Here is a 17593-nt window from a genome sequence, read left to right as displayed (position 1 = left end):
TTCCAATCATCTATGTCGGCGCTCTCCTATTTCTCAGATTTCTGTCATTAATAACTCGATAATTATTATGAATCTCGCAAAATGGTATGGGATTTTTATGTTTCTCTTAACCCAATCTACCTTCATGCTTCGAGTTGGCAGCTAATTACCGGATACCCCATATATTTCTATTTGTAAAACTTGATGCAGAAATAATTTTGAAAGAAATATTTATATGCTTTCCTATATAAATATTTTTTGTGGAACGAATATAATAAAATTTTTATTTAATTCATACAAAATGAAATATCTGAAAACTATCTAAAAATTATAATTGAAATATATTTTTGATTTGAAATTTAATGAAAGGATCTCATAAATATTATAAAAAACAATTAACCGTGTATTACTTCAATAACTCACTTTACTCAAAAAATAGATTTAAAAATATTGAAATATATATTTTATTAACTTGAAAAACTTTAAAAACTTGAAAAAAATAATTAAAAATCACCACAAGGAATAATAATCTTTTTCTATTAAAAGGTAATGAATAATATGGAATGATTGGATTCCATAAGTTATTAATTAAGTTATTAAATTGGATAGCATAATGCCCGATTTAAAGATAAACTTAAATTTTAAAGAATACAGTTTTATTAATAAATTATACAGGGTGTCCCATTTTAATGTCCCACTCCAAATAATTCTTCAGTATTGAAGTTTCAAGAAAAATGATCTGAATAAAAGTTGTAGAGATTTAAGTGAGCTGCCTTATGACCTTGGTTTTGACCTTGACCTCTATATTCAAAGTCATTTGAAGGTCAACTTGCGTTTTTTAAATGGAAATCCTTATTTTTTATTATACTGTTTTTTTCTACTAGTTAATTTGAACAACTTTTGTCTAAAACATTTTTTTATTTGTCTAATATTTAATTTAATTATATATTTAATTTATTATATATATAATATTTTATTATGTACTTAATTTATTTATTATATATTTAATTTATTATATATATAATATTTAATTTAATTTAATAATTAATTTTTTGAGATATTTGAGGAAAACTTGATAACTTTTTCAATATTTAACCGTTTGAGTCCCAGGGGGTATTGAAAAAACACTGTCGAAGAATCCCAAACAGCGCAACCGCGCTTTCTATAAATGAGTATGAAAAGACCCAAGCAGCGCGATGGCGCTTGTTTTATTTTAGGTCGAGAAATACCAAGCAGCGCGATAGCGCTTTGTTTATTTTACATCGATGAATCCCAATCGGACCAATACCGCTTCTTGTATTTGTTAGGTAACGTGATTCTCGTCTTTTTCTCATCGCTCTGTCACATTTATTGTAGTTTGCAAAGCGATCGGACGTATTCTTGCGTAAGTGTTTCTCATTGTTAATAATTGTGTGTTTCAAAATGATTAGACGAAGCAACGGAGCAACGAAGCAAAAGGAATCCATCCAACATGTTTTGATAAACACCGATGTTACAAATTATAATTGTTACTCTCCATTTAAATTATTTGTTCATAACACAAAAATATTGTTAATTTGTAATTCGTTATTTTATAAAATACATCTGTATTATTACATATGCGTACTGTAAATTTATAAATATTTCAAGTTTTGTTCGATAAAAATTATTGAGAAGATAACAATGAAATAAAAATTTTTATTTTGTAATGTATTATTGCATTATTATAGTATTATTCTACCTATTATAAAATGTACTATTTACATTAAAAGGATCGGTGTGATATACTTGCTTCAGTAAATCTGAGCGCGCGACTTCGACAATCGGTAACGCACCGTCAGTTGTCCACAATGATCGAAATGTACTGGGTTTTCTCGACATAAAATCTGAACAGCGCGATCGCGCTGCTTGGGACTCAAACGGTTAACTTACGATATCTTGCTAACTATTTGTTGGAAGAAAAAGTGGTACTAGACTTTCTTACTTTATTTAGTCTCAAGAATATATTATTACAATAGCGTGCTGATTTTTGTTAATTCGATGATTTTGAAATTTCCAAAAATCAGTAAGTTAACAAAAGTCAAGCCGCTATTGTAACAATATATTTTTGAGACTAAATAAAGCAAGAAAGTCTAGTACCACTTTTTTCCGACAAATAATTAGCGAGATATCGTAAGTTAAATATTGAAAAAGTTATCAGGCTTTCCTCATTTATCTCAAAAAATATTAGACAAATAAAAATCTGTTTTAGACAAAAGTTGTTCAAATTGACTAGTAGAAAAATACAGTGTAATAAAAAATAAGGATTCCTATTTAAAAAACGCAAGTTGACCTTCAAATGACCTTGAAAATAGAGGTCAAGATCGAAATCAAGGTCATCATAAGGTAGCTCACTTAAATCCCTACAACATTTATTGAAATCATTTTCCTTGCAACTTCAATACTGAAGAGTTATTTCGGGTGGGATATTAAAATGAGACACCCTATATAGTCTCCATTCTTCTCTACAATTGTTTTCCAATTATCTACAAGCTTGTCGATTCCATTTTTGAAAAAAGAGCTTGATTTTCCTTGAAAAAAGTTCGTGAGGAGGTTTTCGATAGCTTCCTCGGACTTAAGATTTTAGCCATTCAAACTATTCTGCAAAGACCGGAACAGATGAAAATCTGAAGGCGCAATATCTGGAGGATATGGTGAATGCTGGAGAATTTCTGCAACTCCTGCAGTTTTCGCAGCATCTGTCGGACGACGTGCGGTCTAGCATTGTCGTGGCGGAAGAGATTATGTCCTTCCGATTGACCAAAACCGGACGTTTTTCTCGAATAGTCGCATCGAGTCTAGTGAGTTGCTCACAGTACTTGTCCGCCCTACTTGATTGTTTTGAAACGTTGGAATAGCTCGAAGTGAATAATTCCCTTGCAATCCTACTAAACACACAGCAACACCTTTAGTAGATGCAGGCTTTTACAACAGATTCTGCATCTTCGGCTACTTTTTTCCAAATCCTCTTTCGCTACACGTTGTTGTATAGAATCCACTTCTCATCGCCTGTTACTATTCGATTCAAAAAAGGCTCTTTTTTATTTATGTGCGAGGAGAGAAATGGCCATATTTCATAGCTTTGTGAAGTTAGCCCGCGATTTAAAAAAAATTGTTTTTTCTTACACTAAACATGTGCCAAATTGTTTGTGGAAATATGTAGTGAAAGAATTTTCGTTTGTAGTTGCTCAGAAAAAAAGTTGCACACCCTTATGTTCTAAGGGTAGCTATTTTCACCCCGTTGTGGAGACTGACTTGAAACAGGTTCTAATCGATGCTAAAGGGTTTGTAGAAATATGTAGTGAAAGAACTTTTGTTTGTAGTTGCTCAGGAAAAAGTTACCATCCCTCTAACAAGTAAAGGTACCCAACTGTCGCTCACCGATTTTGATGAAACTTTGCCCACTTATAGAGCTATGGAAAATAATCGACACGTATTTTTTTTATCTGCGGAGAAGCAGTTTTAGGGGTGGGAACTACCCCTTATTTATATAGAGTGTTTTCGCGTTAGAAGTGCTATCTTATTGTTTATTCGAAAGGCTGAAAGGTTGGGACTTTTGGGGTCGCTAAATTTGAATCTGACGTGAAAATTCAAAAATACAAAATGGCGGATCAAATATGGCGTCTATGTCTCGTGGGTGGGACCATTTTTTCCATGTAAATTAAAATGATGTCGACGAAAAGTATAAGTGGGCAAAGTTTCATCAAAATCGATGAGTGACAGTTAGGTACCTTTACTTGTAAGTAGCAGGGATACAAACTAGTGTCTCTAATTTCGCCTTTGTGCAACTACAAACAAAAATTCTTTCACTACATATTTCTACAAACCATTTAACATCGATTAGAACCTGTTTCAAGTCAGTCTCCACGACGGGGTGAAAATAACTATCCTTAGAACTTAGGGATATGTAACTTTTTTTCTGAGCAAACTACAAACGAAAATTCTTTCACTACATATTTCTACAAACTCTTTAGCATCGATGAGAACCAGTTTCAAGATAGCCCGCACGACAAGAGCAAAATTAGAGTCACTAGTTTCTACCCTTGCTACTTAGAGGAATGGTAACATTTTTCCTGAGCAACTACAAACAAAAGTTCTTTCACTACATATTTCTACAAACCCTTTAGCATCGATTAAAACCGGTTTCAAGTCAACCCCCACGACGAGGTGAAAATAGCTACCCTTAGAACATAAGGGTGTGCAACTTTTTTTCTGAGCAACTACAAACGAAAATTCTTTCACTACATATTTCTACAAACGATTTGGCTTCTAATAGGCTTGGTTTGAACTCAGCCCTCCAATTTTGCGGGCGGCCTTTTCCTTTCCTCCCTATAACTTTTTTATTTTTTTACTACAAACATAAATTCTTTCACTACATATTCTACAATTTGGCACATGTTTAATGCAAGAAAAAATTTTTTTTTAAGTCGCGGGCTAACTTCACAAAGCTACATTTCATGTAGTTCAGCTTATTCCTTTTAGTCAAAAGATGTGGCACCCATGTATCGAGTTTGGAAACGTATCCAATTTTTTAAATGGCGAAACGCGATCGAATTATCGATTTTCAGCCTCTCAGCAATCTCCTCAGTTGTAATTCTTGGGTTTTTTCCATTAAGGCACACACAATGTCGTCATCAATGCCAGAAGGTTGTCCAAAGCGGGGTTGATCTTCCAAGTTGAAATCGCCATTTCGAAATCATTTTTTAACTGCCCGGAGAATAGGAGCACGGTCCAAATAAACGCTCTGAATGTTTTCTTGCGGTCTTTTCGTGCAGTCCCAACACTCACTCCTTTCCGAAATTCATATAGCATTACATGCCACAAATCCACCTTTTCTCCATTTTTAAAAATTTCTCTTACGCACAAATCGATTTATCTGAACAATGCCTGACGCTAAAGTGATACAAGAAACTCACCTATTCAGTGCATGCAACATAACCAAACAAAAATACCGGAGCTGTAAGTTAACGCCATTTATGAAAATCGGGCACAAATTTATGCAATCATCCAATATTATAAAATAAATAGATCACGAAAATCTGTTTTTGATTTCGGATACTTACAAAAACTAAGAAAGATATTTGAGCAGTATTTATTAAAAGTTAATGACAAGTCAAGGATTTTAAGGATTTATAGAGAAAGAAAATGTATTATACTTAGAAGCTCGTATGCACCCCTTAACTGCCAGTACATTTTAAGAAAAATGGTCCTGACTGCTAAAAATCAAAAGTTATCGAAAATAATTGAAACCTTGTATCTGTGAGTTTTTAGGAATGTTGAATGTAAATTTTCTATGAAAATATTAAACTTCAAAATGACGGCTCCAACATGGCAAAATAATAAAAAAGGAAATTCGCATATTTTTCAACAATCACTAGTTAAAAGTAGCTGAAACCTTACATACGGAAGTTTTTAGGGATACTGATTACGAATTTCCCATGAAACCACCGAAATTCAAAATAGTGACTTCAGTATAGCAAAGTAAATAGAAAACATAATTTGTAACCTTAAAGTAAATAGAAAACAAATTTATTAAAAATAAAAAAGGATCATGTTCAGTGTTTTAAAAAATATATAAAAATACGTTTGTTATTCAAAACACTTGTGGTCTCTAACATAGCTCAATACACCATGACAATGATTTTCAAAAAATCGAAAACATGGCTTTGTTGTAGCCGTAATGTCTTTTTCTAGAAGCAAAATTTTACAAAACCAGTGATGGGGGATCGTGCTTAGCATACACGGAAACATATAAAAACATATTTCTTTGTCATCTAAAATACTTCTGAGCGCTGATATTCTCAAATATTCTGTGACAAAAATATGCCTTTTCCTGGCAGTCTATGAAAAGTCCAGAATGACAAAGATCTTTACCATTGGCAATTAAGGGGTTAATGCAACTTAGATACATTAAGTATCCAAAGCTTGATAAGTCCTGATGATATTAAGTGCAGTTCTTCTTCAATTTTCACCTGGATATTCCAGCATACAGCTATCATTAATCATATGAGTTCTGTCCCAAAAGTATCCGAACTCTGTGTATATCTTTGTCCTTGGGCATCCTATTATGGAAAACAAGTATTCAGTATTTATGGATCTTTAGGAGTATCCCCACCAAACGGCACGACCCAGCTGTTCAGTCAGCAACGGTTCGCAATTGTGTGAGTGTCGAAAACTCTGAGCGTCGCATTTCACAATGACTGCATGAAACGCATCTGCTCATTCATTTCACCCGATTCAGGAGTTTTTGACTAAACACGGCATTATTCAACTTCGTCAACCTCTGTACAGTCCACATATAGCTCCGTGTGACTTTTGTTATTTTCTGAATTAAAACATTCGTTGAAGGGCAATAAAGAGAAATGCGACGAGGGAGCTGCTGGTTATCAGAAAAACGACTTCCAGGACTGCTTTTGCAAGTGAGTGCACTGTTAGCAGAAAGTCATTGCTTCGGAAGGAAACTTTGAAGACAACGTTGTTCATATCACTCCGGAATAACTCTTTCTCATGATACAGGCAAAGGTCGGATACTTTTGGCAGATCTCGTATTAATAAAGCTAGTGTAAAATTAATAATAAATTATAATTATTCAAGTATTTTTCATTTCTTAATTTTATTAAGTATTGTAAATCAAGGAGCAAATTGTTTACCCGTTTAGTTTTTAATAATGTTATCCATTACTTTTTAATTAAAGAAAAATTTAAATATAATTGTACGTATTATGATCTTAAATGATTTCTATATTTCCTTTTTGTATTTTAATAAATACTATTTGGATATATATCTTGATATTCTTCTTTAAATCTATTTTAGAACAAATTGACTTTTTGAAATAGCACATGCAATTTATTATTTCTTTATTATATGATATGGTTTATTCAACTCAAAGTAAATCCAACATTTCCGTGTAGAAATTTTGGCAAGGATCCGGACGGTTTTCTTCAGTTATCGCTGGAATCTGATCAGAAAAACCCGTTTGAATCCGGTTGGGAAATGTCCGATTTTTAATAAGGATTCCAACCAGAAAAACTGACAGAGATCCAATCGGACTTACGAACCAGATTCCTCGTAGATATTTGGGGTCTTTCTATTGCTGCATTGCTAAACTAGTGCAATAAGTTAGAGTGAAACGTGTATTATTTCTGGGTATATGAATTTAGCACCCCAACTTTAGTTCTCGATAGTTCTGATTAGAGTTCTAGCTTCCTTTTGAAGAATATAAGAGTTCTTTTACATTAATAAAAAGAGTTCCGGCAATTGACAGTATTAAAATAGCAATTGAAAAATGGGGTGCTAACTTCACATCCAACTTCAAGATCGAATAATTCTGAATAGCTCATTCGATGTCTTTTGACGAGTACTAGAGTTCCTGATAGATAAAAAGATATTCTGATTTCTTTCCACAAAATTAAAAATTTCGAAAAATTGAACATCAAGCTCGAATAGTTCTGAATGGTCTATCCGATTTCTTTCGATGAGTTCTAGAGTTCCTGATATAAGAAAAAAATTAAATTCACAGAATTGTTTAAAAAATAATTACTAATAATATTACCGTAACCTTTGACGTCAAATAACTTTTTAATTACTGGTCGGATCCCTTTCAACCATTATAATTTCTTTTAGAACTCTTAGAATGCTATCCAAAAGGCCCTCAGAACTCCTGAGAACTCTCAAAAAAAATTTCGCTCAGGACTTAGCCAAATTTCGCCGGATCTTTAAGGTGGAATAAGTTTTAAGTTGTCGGTTAAATCACTTTCGATCATTAGAATTTCTTTTAGAACTCTTTTAGAACTCTTAGAATGCTATCCAAAAGGCCCTCAGAACTCCTGAGAACTCTCAAAAGAAATTTCACTCAGGACTTAGCCATTTTCGCTCGCCGGATCTTTAAGATGGAATAAGTTTTAAGTTGTTGGTTAAATCGCTTTCGATCATTAGAATTTCTCTTAGAATGCTATCCAAAAGTGCCCTCAGAATTCATGAAAACTCTTAAAAGAAATTTCACTCAAGACAGCCATTTTCGCTCGCCGGATCTTTAAGGTGGAATAAGTTCTAAACGGTTGGTCGGATCGCGTTCGACCGTTATAATTTCTTTTAGAACTCTTAGAATGCTATCCAAAAGTGCCTTCAGATCTCCTGAAAGCTCTAAAAAAAAATGTCACTTAGGACAGCCATTTTCGCTCGCCGGGTCTTTAAGATGAAATAAGTTCGAAACGGTTGGTCGGGTCGCTTTCGACCGTTATAATTTCTTTTAGAACTCTTAGAATGCTATTCAAAACTGCCCTCAGAACTCCTGAAAGCTCTCAAAAAAAAAATTTCGCTTAGGACAGCCATTTTCGTTCGCCGGATTTTTATGATGGAATAAGTTTTAAGTTGTTGGTTAAATCGCTTTCGATCATTAGAATTTTTTTTAGAACTTTCAATATATTATCTAAAACTGTCATGAGAACTCTTGGAATTATTTAAAAAAATCTCGCCGGCGAGCGAAATTTAGCCAAGTCCTGATTGAAGTTTTTTTTGAGAGTTTTCAGTAGTTTTGAAGACGGTTTTGAATAGCATTCTAAGAGTTCTAAAAGAAATTATAACGGTCAAAAGCGATCCAATCAACCGTTTAGAACTTATTCCACCTTAAAGATTCGACGAGCAAAATTTGGCTAAGTCCTGAGCGAAATTACTTTTGAGAGTTCTCTTTGAGGAGTTCTGAGGACAGTTTGGATAGCATTCTAAGAGTTCTAAAAGAAATTATAATGGTCGAAAGCGATCCGACCAGTAATTAAAAAGTTATTTGACGTCAAAGGTCTGTTACGGTAATACTGTTAGTAATTATTTTTTAAACAATTCTGTGAATTTAATTTTTTTCTTATATCAGGAACTCTAGAACTCATCGAAAGAAATCGGATAGACCATTCAGAACTATTCGAGCTTGACGTTCAATTTTTCGAAATTTTTAATTTATGGAAAGAAATCAGAATATCTTTTTATCTATCAGGGACTCTAGTACTCGTCAAAAGACATCGAATGAGTTATTCAGAATTATTCGATCTTGAAGTTGGGTGTGAAGTTAGCACCCCATTTTTCAATTGCTATTTTAATACTGTGAATCGCCGGAACTCTTTTTATTAATATAAAAGAGCTCTTATACTCTTCAAAAGGAAGCTAAAACTTTAATGAGAACTATCGAGAACTAAAGATGAGGTGCTAACTTCACATACCCATTATTTTTCACTTTAATTTATTGCACTAGTCAACAGTACAGCATTAAAACACATAAAAAGAATAATTATATGCAAAATATTTCAATTTAGAATTCCAATTTTGTAAAATTATGAACACAGATATTGTTTATATTCATTTATTTGGAATAATTTTATTTTTATATAATAATTAACAAAATATAATTAACAAAATTAACAAATAATTAACAAAAAATTAATAATTATCAAAAAATGTTTTTACAATATATATTGGACATATATTTTTCTTTAGGAAATATAACATTATAATAAACATTATAGTTATAGTAAATTATAGTGTTATAGTAAAAATGAATTGAACTGAATAATAATAAACTGTAGTAAATAAATTAATCTGAAATAAACTGTAATATCATTAAATGAAATCATTTTTGGAACGTAAACTTTAGAAAATCTTCCTTTACCAAAAAATACTGTAAAATATTTGATATTATTCAATCTTATAATCTTATAATCATTGAAACTTAATATAGTAATACTTAATATCTTGTTACATCAGTTGTTTATTAGCTAATAAACAACTAACCTTGTTGTGCTTCTTATTTATCTTTGCGCACAATTGCAATCAATAAAAATTCTTCACGAATGTGTCTACAATTATATTAGCATTGATTATTTTTTTTATACTTAAAATAAAAAATATGATTATATAAATTTGTCTAGATATAATTATATATTGTACATAATTTTCCTTCTACAAAGCTGAGGGTTCTCCTTGTTAGTGCTCATTGGAATATATTTATATCATATCATGATATATAAATTTACTTACAGTTCGCATATGCTTCTTGAATCTCTTGATTTATTTCTTTTTGCACTTCTCTATATATTTTTTTCTTGTTCTCGAACTTTTCTCTTTTTTTCTTCATTATCCATTTTTGACATTTCTGACTTTCGGTTCGTAGCTTTCAACCAATGCTATGAAACTAACATATTTTTTCTCAGCATTTATAAACGACACTAGCACGGACCTAGGAATTACCGATCAGAATCCAATAAATATCTTCTAATTTTTCCACATTTCTTAGACCATAGTAGTGGCAGCACGGACCAAGGGATTACTTTGGAATTATTAATTAGAATCCGAGCTGTACGCGCAGACATTTATTATCGTGCGTAAACGTATGGATTTCTAACTGGGAACTGACCAGAAAATCTTACATTTTTCCAGACATTAACTAAAACCAGGTTCTATGTTAAGAAACCAGATCGGAATCCTTTTAGCTTTCTTTTTTTGATGAAATCTCACCGGAATCCGACAATAAATAGGAAAAAGATAGAAAGATTTCTACACGGGTTGCTATTATAATACATGTTATTATAGTTCATTCTTATTAGTGTGCCGACTTATGTTGATTCTTTTATCTTGTCTTGTCTTGTCTTTTGATTAATTCAATTTTTATCATACGGCAAATCTTTCTACATCGCGTACGTAGATGTGCCAGTATGTCCGAGGACGACACGCAGGAAGCAACCAGCGAGGAGATCGGCAGACAGGGGTCCCTCTATGTGTTCCCGAGTGCAGGTCACCCCAGGTGTGCAACGTCTTCGTCGTCCTCATCGACGACGATGATGCCGCTTCAGCCGTCCTTTCTCTACAATGGAACGGCGGACACTTCGACCTCGACGAGCACGAATACGAGCACCACAATGACGATCAACAATGTGACAGTAACCACCACGTTCACAAGGTCTGGCAATGGCGACGAGGACGAGGATGCAGTGGAGGAGGTGACGTCGCCTGCCAGGAGACGACCATTTCCGAAGACGCATGCGAGATCGGCCAGCCACGGTGGTGTCTTGGCGGATTGCACGACGGCAGGATGGCAGACAACGTACGGATCTTTCCTAGGCCCATTGACGACATTGAACAGCGGAAGCGCGACGGCCGCGGGTCGCCCATCGGCATTGAAGAAGCCGGGTCATCAAAGAGCCTTCAGCCAGGGTCAGGTGGTGGACGTGCAAGGCCAATCCGTAACGGGACACAACCGCGTTGGCTCCAGAACGGACTTCATCCTGCCACCAGGTCACAGAGAGAACGGCAGCAGGCCAGCCACTGCCGGCAGGATGCCTTCTTTTCGTGGTCATTCACGTCAGGCGTCCAGGTATATACATACGAAAGAGGATTTATCGTGTCGTCGCAGTAACAACGATCGCGCAATAAGATAACGACGTGACTATAGTAGGCAAATACACTGGCAAATTGATGTCACACATGAAATGTATATAAATATATAGGGTGTCCCATTTTAATGTCCTACCCCAAATAACTCTTTAGTGTTGAAGTTTCAAGAAAAATGATCTGAATAAAAGTTGTAGGGATTTAAGTGAGCTACTTTATGACCTTGGTTTTGACCTTGACCTCTATATTCAAAGTCATTTGAAGGTCAACTTGCGTTTTTTAAATGGAAATCCTTATTTTTTATTATACTGTTTTTTTCTACTAGTTAATTTGAACAATTTTTGTCTAAAACGTTTTTTATTTGTCTAATATTTTTTGAGATATTTGAGGAAAACTTGATAACTTTTTCAATATTTAACTTACGATATCTCACAAACTATTTGTCGGAAGAAAAAGTAATGCTACACTTTCTTACTTTATTTAGTCTCAAGAATATATTGTTACAATAGCGGCCTGATTTTTGTTAATTTGATGATTTTGAAATTTTCAAAAATCAGTAAGTTAACAAAAATCAAGGCACTATTGTAACAATATATTCTTGAGACTAAATAAAGCAAGAAAGTCTAGTACCACTTTTTCTTCCGACAAACAATTAGCGAGATATCGTAAATTAAATATTGAAAAAGTTATCAGGCTTTCCTCAAACTGACAATAAAAAATATTAGACAGTAAAAAACTGTTTTAGACAAAAGTTGTTCAAATTGACTAGTAGAAAAAAACAGTGTAATAAAAAGTTAATATTTCCGTTTAAAAAACGCAAGTTGATCTTCAAATGGCCTTGAAAATAGAAGTTAAGGTCAAAGTCAAGGTCATCATAAGGTAGCTCATTTAAATCCCTACAATTTTTATTGAGGTCATTTTCCTTGAAACTTCAATACTGAAGAGTTATTTAGGGTGGGACATTAAAATGGGACATTGTATACGGGGTCTGCCAAACGTTCCGGAACGGCTAATTATTTTAAAACATAATGATTGTTTAAAATAGTGTTAGAAACAAAAGTTGTAGGGCTTAAAAAAACTATCAGATATTAATAATTGTTTGACCTTGGAATGACCTTGAGAAACGTTATCAAGGTCGACATAAAAATCTTAAATGGAAACTCTAATTTTTTATTACATCGTCTTTTTCTACCAATTAATTTGGACAACTTTTGTCTGAAACATTTTTTTATTTGCCTAATATTTTTGGAGATATTTAGAATAACTTGGTAACTTTTTTAATATTTAACTTATAATATTTAATAATTAATATTTAACTTACGATATCTTGCTAACTGTTTGTCGGAATAAAAAAATGGTACTTTTTTATTCTACTTGGTTTCAAGAATATATTGTTACAATAGCGCCCTGACTTTTGTTAATTTGATGATTTTGAAATTTCGAAAGATCGATAAATTAACAAAAAATAGAGCATTATTGTACCAATATATTCTTAAGATCAAATATTGTACCAATATATTCTTAAGATCAAGAATAAAAAAGTCTAGTACCATTTTTTATTCCGACAAACAATTAGCGAGATATCGTAAGTTAAATATTAAAAAAGTTATCAAGTTATAAGTTAAATATCTCAAAAAATATTAGGCAAATAAAGAAATGTTTTAGACAAAAGTTGTTCAAATTAATTGGTGGAAAAAAACGATGTAATAAAAAGTTGGAGTTTCCATTTAAGATTTTTATGCCGACCTTGATAGCGTTTCTCAAGGTCATTCCAAGATCAAACAATTATCAATACTTGATAGCTTTTTTAAGCCCTACAACTTTTGTTTCAAACATTGTTTTAACCAATCATTTTTTGAAATAATTAACGGTCACGGAACTTTTGGCAGACTCTGTATAATGTACATTTTCTATTTCTATTTAATATATTTTATCTCATTTTCACACAATAAATTTTGATTTAATTTTCTTTTTATGTTCTTCGAATGTTGATTTAATGTTCTTCGATAATTATCGATAAATGTAACACTGATTGTTTGATATAAAATATTATTTTCTACATTCTTTGAAATGAAGTTTTACTTGAAACAAGGGAAAATACTTTTAGCAATAATAAAAATATTGTCACTCGGATTACACAAGAGTGAATGTTTAGTTCAGACTTACAAAGAAACATATTCAACCGTCTCTCACCGATTTTGATGGGTATTGGATATTTTATAGAGTATTAAAAAACATTAGATACGTATCTTTTTATGTGCTTATCTCGAGGTTTAGGGGTCGAAACCACCCCTTGAAGAAAACGGACTTTTTCGTTGTTATTTAATATCTCATAAAATTCAGACAAAAGTTTTACAATATTTTATACTCTTTCCATCAGTCTAGTAAAAATTTTCAAAATGCAATATTGTACCCCCTCCCCCTCTCCCTTCTCCGTTACCTTCGCAAATTTTTAAATTTTTGTAAGCACAAAAATTAAAGAGCGTTGAATGTCGAATCCACCCATATATAACAATAGTATAGTTCCTCGATTCAATTTTTAGCAAAACTGCATGATTAATAGTTTCGCGTTATAGGCACCGCGTTATGCGAGTAGGTAGGTACTGTACGTAACGTTGCGTTACTTCTCTTCATTTGCGCTATGCTTTATTACTACTTGCGCATATTTTCTATTACATTAACTACAAGATTAAACGAAATGCTCTACAAGATATCCAATGCCCATCAAAATCGGTGAAAGACGGTTGGATATGTTTCCTTGTTAGATTGAATTTTTAATGCATACAAATAGATATTTTAAGCAGTTAGAATGAATTTGCTCCAGTGCCAATGGATTCATTCTTTAATTTCAAATGAAAATGGTTACTTGATGATCCGTAGTAGAAGAATTCATTCTATATAATTGAAAAATTGTGACATTATTCGATTTTAATGACTTGGTCGTCACTTTAATTTTCAACTGAAATTTTAACTTAAAGAAATTTAGGGAATATTATTTTATAAATAATGATCGGAAAATTTAATATTTGATATCAAAATAACACCTCTCTCTCTCTCATTTCTTTGAAAAATATATCACATATAGTTTATGAAGAACAGGCGAAAGGAAAACAAACGGCTAAAATGTTGCCGCAATTGTGTTCGCAGATCGGAATCTATATACACGATAAGACGTAGCGTCGCGCCTCCTTGGTGGAGGAGGATATGGGCCCATTGTTTCGGTCCATTGCTAGAAGAGCCTCGTTTAAGGACAATAGTGCCGAATCACTTAGTTCCTCCAAAGACGCCAGCGAGTCAGCATCCTAACAGCGGTAGGATGGACAACAGGTAAGCGTATGGCAACTTAACGCGGCAGAATTGGCTCGACCCAATACACTAGATATCATATATGCCTTAACGTTATAAATCATTGAAGTTACTTGTACAATTTTCGACCTTGTACATATATGCGTAAAATCGTAATTTTGTAAAAGACTCTAGTGAATAAGTATATATAGTGTCTCATTTTAATAGTGCATCTCAATTATCATTGCAGGGAGCGGTTGTAGAGAAAAATGTTTCAGACAAAAGTTGTCGAGTTCAGAGGGGGTTATTTGATGGTCATCTTCATCTTGACCTTGGGGTCAAATTTGAAAGTCATTCGAAGGTTAACACAAAAATTTTAAACGAAAACCTCTAGTTTTCAGTATATATTCTTGTAGCTCAGCACGAGAGTTTTCCAAAACACTACTATTAAGTATTATTTTATTCAGTATTTTTCGAGTTACAAGGCTTGAAACAGAACTTCGGCATTACCCAAGATATGCCATATGGAGGTTGCTCGTTCAGATTTACACCTTTTTTGTCTTGTGTGTGCGTATGTGTGGATACCTAAGAATGATAAAATACATATTTTATTGAAGGTGTTGGAAAACACATCCCCCTCCTTGGATACATAAACGCAATCTTTCGTAAAAATTGTTGTGAACTCTTTGAAGCATAGCTAGTGTTGAAGCATAGTTTGTTACACACACACACACACACACACACACACACACACACGCACATGCACACACACACGCACACACGCACATGCACACGCGCGCGCGCGCGCACACACACGCACGCACACGTACGCACGCACACACACGCACATGCACGCACGCACACGCACACACATGCACACGCACGCACACACATACACATGCACATATATACACACACGCACGCGCGCGCGCGCACACACACACATACACACACACACACACACACACACACACACACACACATAAAAGACAAAAAAGGTGTAAATCTGACCGAGCAACCTCCATATGGCACATCTTGGGTAATGTCGACGGTACTGTTCTGTTTCAAGCCTTGTAACTCGGAAAATACTGAATAAAAAAATACTTAATTATAATGTTTTGGAAAGCTCTCGAGCTGAGCTACAAGAATATATACTGAAAAATAGAGTTCCCGTTTTGAAATTTTTATGTTGACCTTCGAATGACCTTCAAATTTGATCCCAAGGTTAAGATGAAGGCCACCATCAGGTGACCTTCTCTGAATCCTACAACTTTTGTCTGAAACATTTTTCTCTACAACCGCTCCTTGCAATGATAATCGAGGTACACTATTAAAATGGAACACCCTGTGTAGAACAACTTGAAAAGTAGATACTACCTGAAAAGTCCGTGAGACCGTGAAGGTATAAGTGAGGTTACGTATAATCTCCAAAAATGTTATTCTTCATCTTCGACATTTTTTATATTTATTTGTGGAAGCATTTCCTTTCGGGCTGAAATACCGTCTTGATAACAACCTATACAATATTTATTGTATATCACAGAATCATCTCACACGCGTTCCGCGTTCGTATGCTTGCTTTCAGAGTACGCACAACCAAGTATACGGCACTAAGTTTCCTACCTCGCAACCTGCTGGAGCAGTTCCATCGCGTGGCGAATCTATATTTTATATTCATCGTGCTGCTCAACTGGGTACCAGCTATAAACGCCTTTGGTAAAGAAGTCGCTATGATCCCGGTGATCTTCGTCTTAGGTGTCACCGCTCTCAAGGACTTTTTCGAGGACCGCCGGCGTCTCGCTAGTGACCGGCGTGTGAACAATTCCACTTGCCGCGTTTACGTTAGGTAAGTACAACGAATAGTCGACCGCAGTAGTCGGTCGAAGCCGCTGTTAGCATAGTACATAAATATCGTCCAAGTGCAGCCGTCTTCGCTCTCCTTTCCTTTCTCTCACTATCCGTCACGAAAAAACGTTCAAAGATACGTCCAATTTTACGACTTTTATAAAAATGTTAATACAATCTTACGCGCCTAGTCGCACACTGGCTGATTGTACATATATATGTATATATATATGTATATATATACTGAGCTTCAATGAAGGCTTAACCATTTATTAAGTAGAAACCTGGGTTAAGAAGTAACACGTTACTTGTATATAAAAAAATGTAATATCGTTGCTATTACATTTTGTTTTTTAGTAACGACCTTATTTTATTTTTGTTAATACCGGTAACAAATATAATAATTTTAACATTATTTTATACGCGCGCACACACACACACACGCTATATACATACATATACATGGGGTGGGGTGGTAATTAATCGTAAAAATAGATTTTCGGTGCTTGATGAGTAAAAATAACAGAAATTATAAGAAATCGTTATTTGTCGAATAACAGCAACAGTAACGAATTATTTCTATCAATATATATTATCAATGTAACAAATATCCTAAAAAAAAATAACTTCCCCAAAATTAGCCGAAATTTATTAGTTTTTATAATTGTATATATCATTTCTGAATATATTTATATATTATATAACTGTTGATTGTTCGAATAATTTATTATTTCGACGGCTTGTTATATATCATAACGCATCTAGATATGTTGGAAATAGTTAGAAAGATTATATAGTGTGTTTTTCTTTGGCAAATATTAATGCTTTATTGAAGCTTAGTGTACGAAATTCATTAAAAGAAATAATCGCGAACGTTCGTCAAGTGCATACGAAGGATATGACATGTCACTATCGTAAAAAAGTTTACGTGAGCATAATAGTGAGGGTAATGGCGAGGAAGCTATAACAGCTAACTACAGCAGTTATGAACCGCTCCAATATATCCAAGGAACCCATGCAGGAATATTGAGTAATGAGAAATCGGCGTTAATCCAAAGATTAATCTTAACAATGCGGCACATAAATCGTTCAC

At 33.7% G+C, this 17593-nt stretch overlaps 1 protein-coding gene across 1 annotated transcript in view; it reads left to right on the top strand.

Moving 5' to 3' along the window:
* The window catches only part of LOC105189790 (uncharacterized), a 53919-nt gene extending 37202 nt beyond the window's left edge, over positions 1-16717 (top strand). The window contains exons 2-4 of the mRNA XM_011152117.3: positions 10685-11353; positions 14518-14697; positions 16241-16717. Coding sequence (XP_011150419.1) covers positions 10695-11353; positions 14518-14697; positions 16241-16505 — 1104 coding nt within the window. The 5' untranslated portion in view covers positions 10685-10694 and the 3' untranslated portion in view covers positions 16506-16717. The remainder of the gene's footprint in view (positions 1-10684; positions 11354-14517; positions 14698-16240) is intronic.
* Positions 16718-17593: the final 876 nt, after the last annotated feature.

The sequence above is a fragment of the Harpegnathos saltator genome, unplaced genomic scaffold, assembly GCF_003227715.2.
Source record: "Harpegnathos saltator strain DR-91 unplaced genomic scaffold, Hsal_v8.6 scaffold260, whole genome shotgun sequence".
In the NCBI taxonomy this organism is placed as follows: Eukaryota; Metazoa; Arthropoda; class Insecta; order Hymenoptera; family Formicidae; genus Harpegnathos; species Harpegnathos saltator.
The sequence above is the reverse complement of the archived record's forward strand: the minus strand, read 5'-3'. Positions and strand labels throughout refer to the sequence as shown.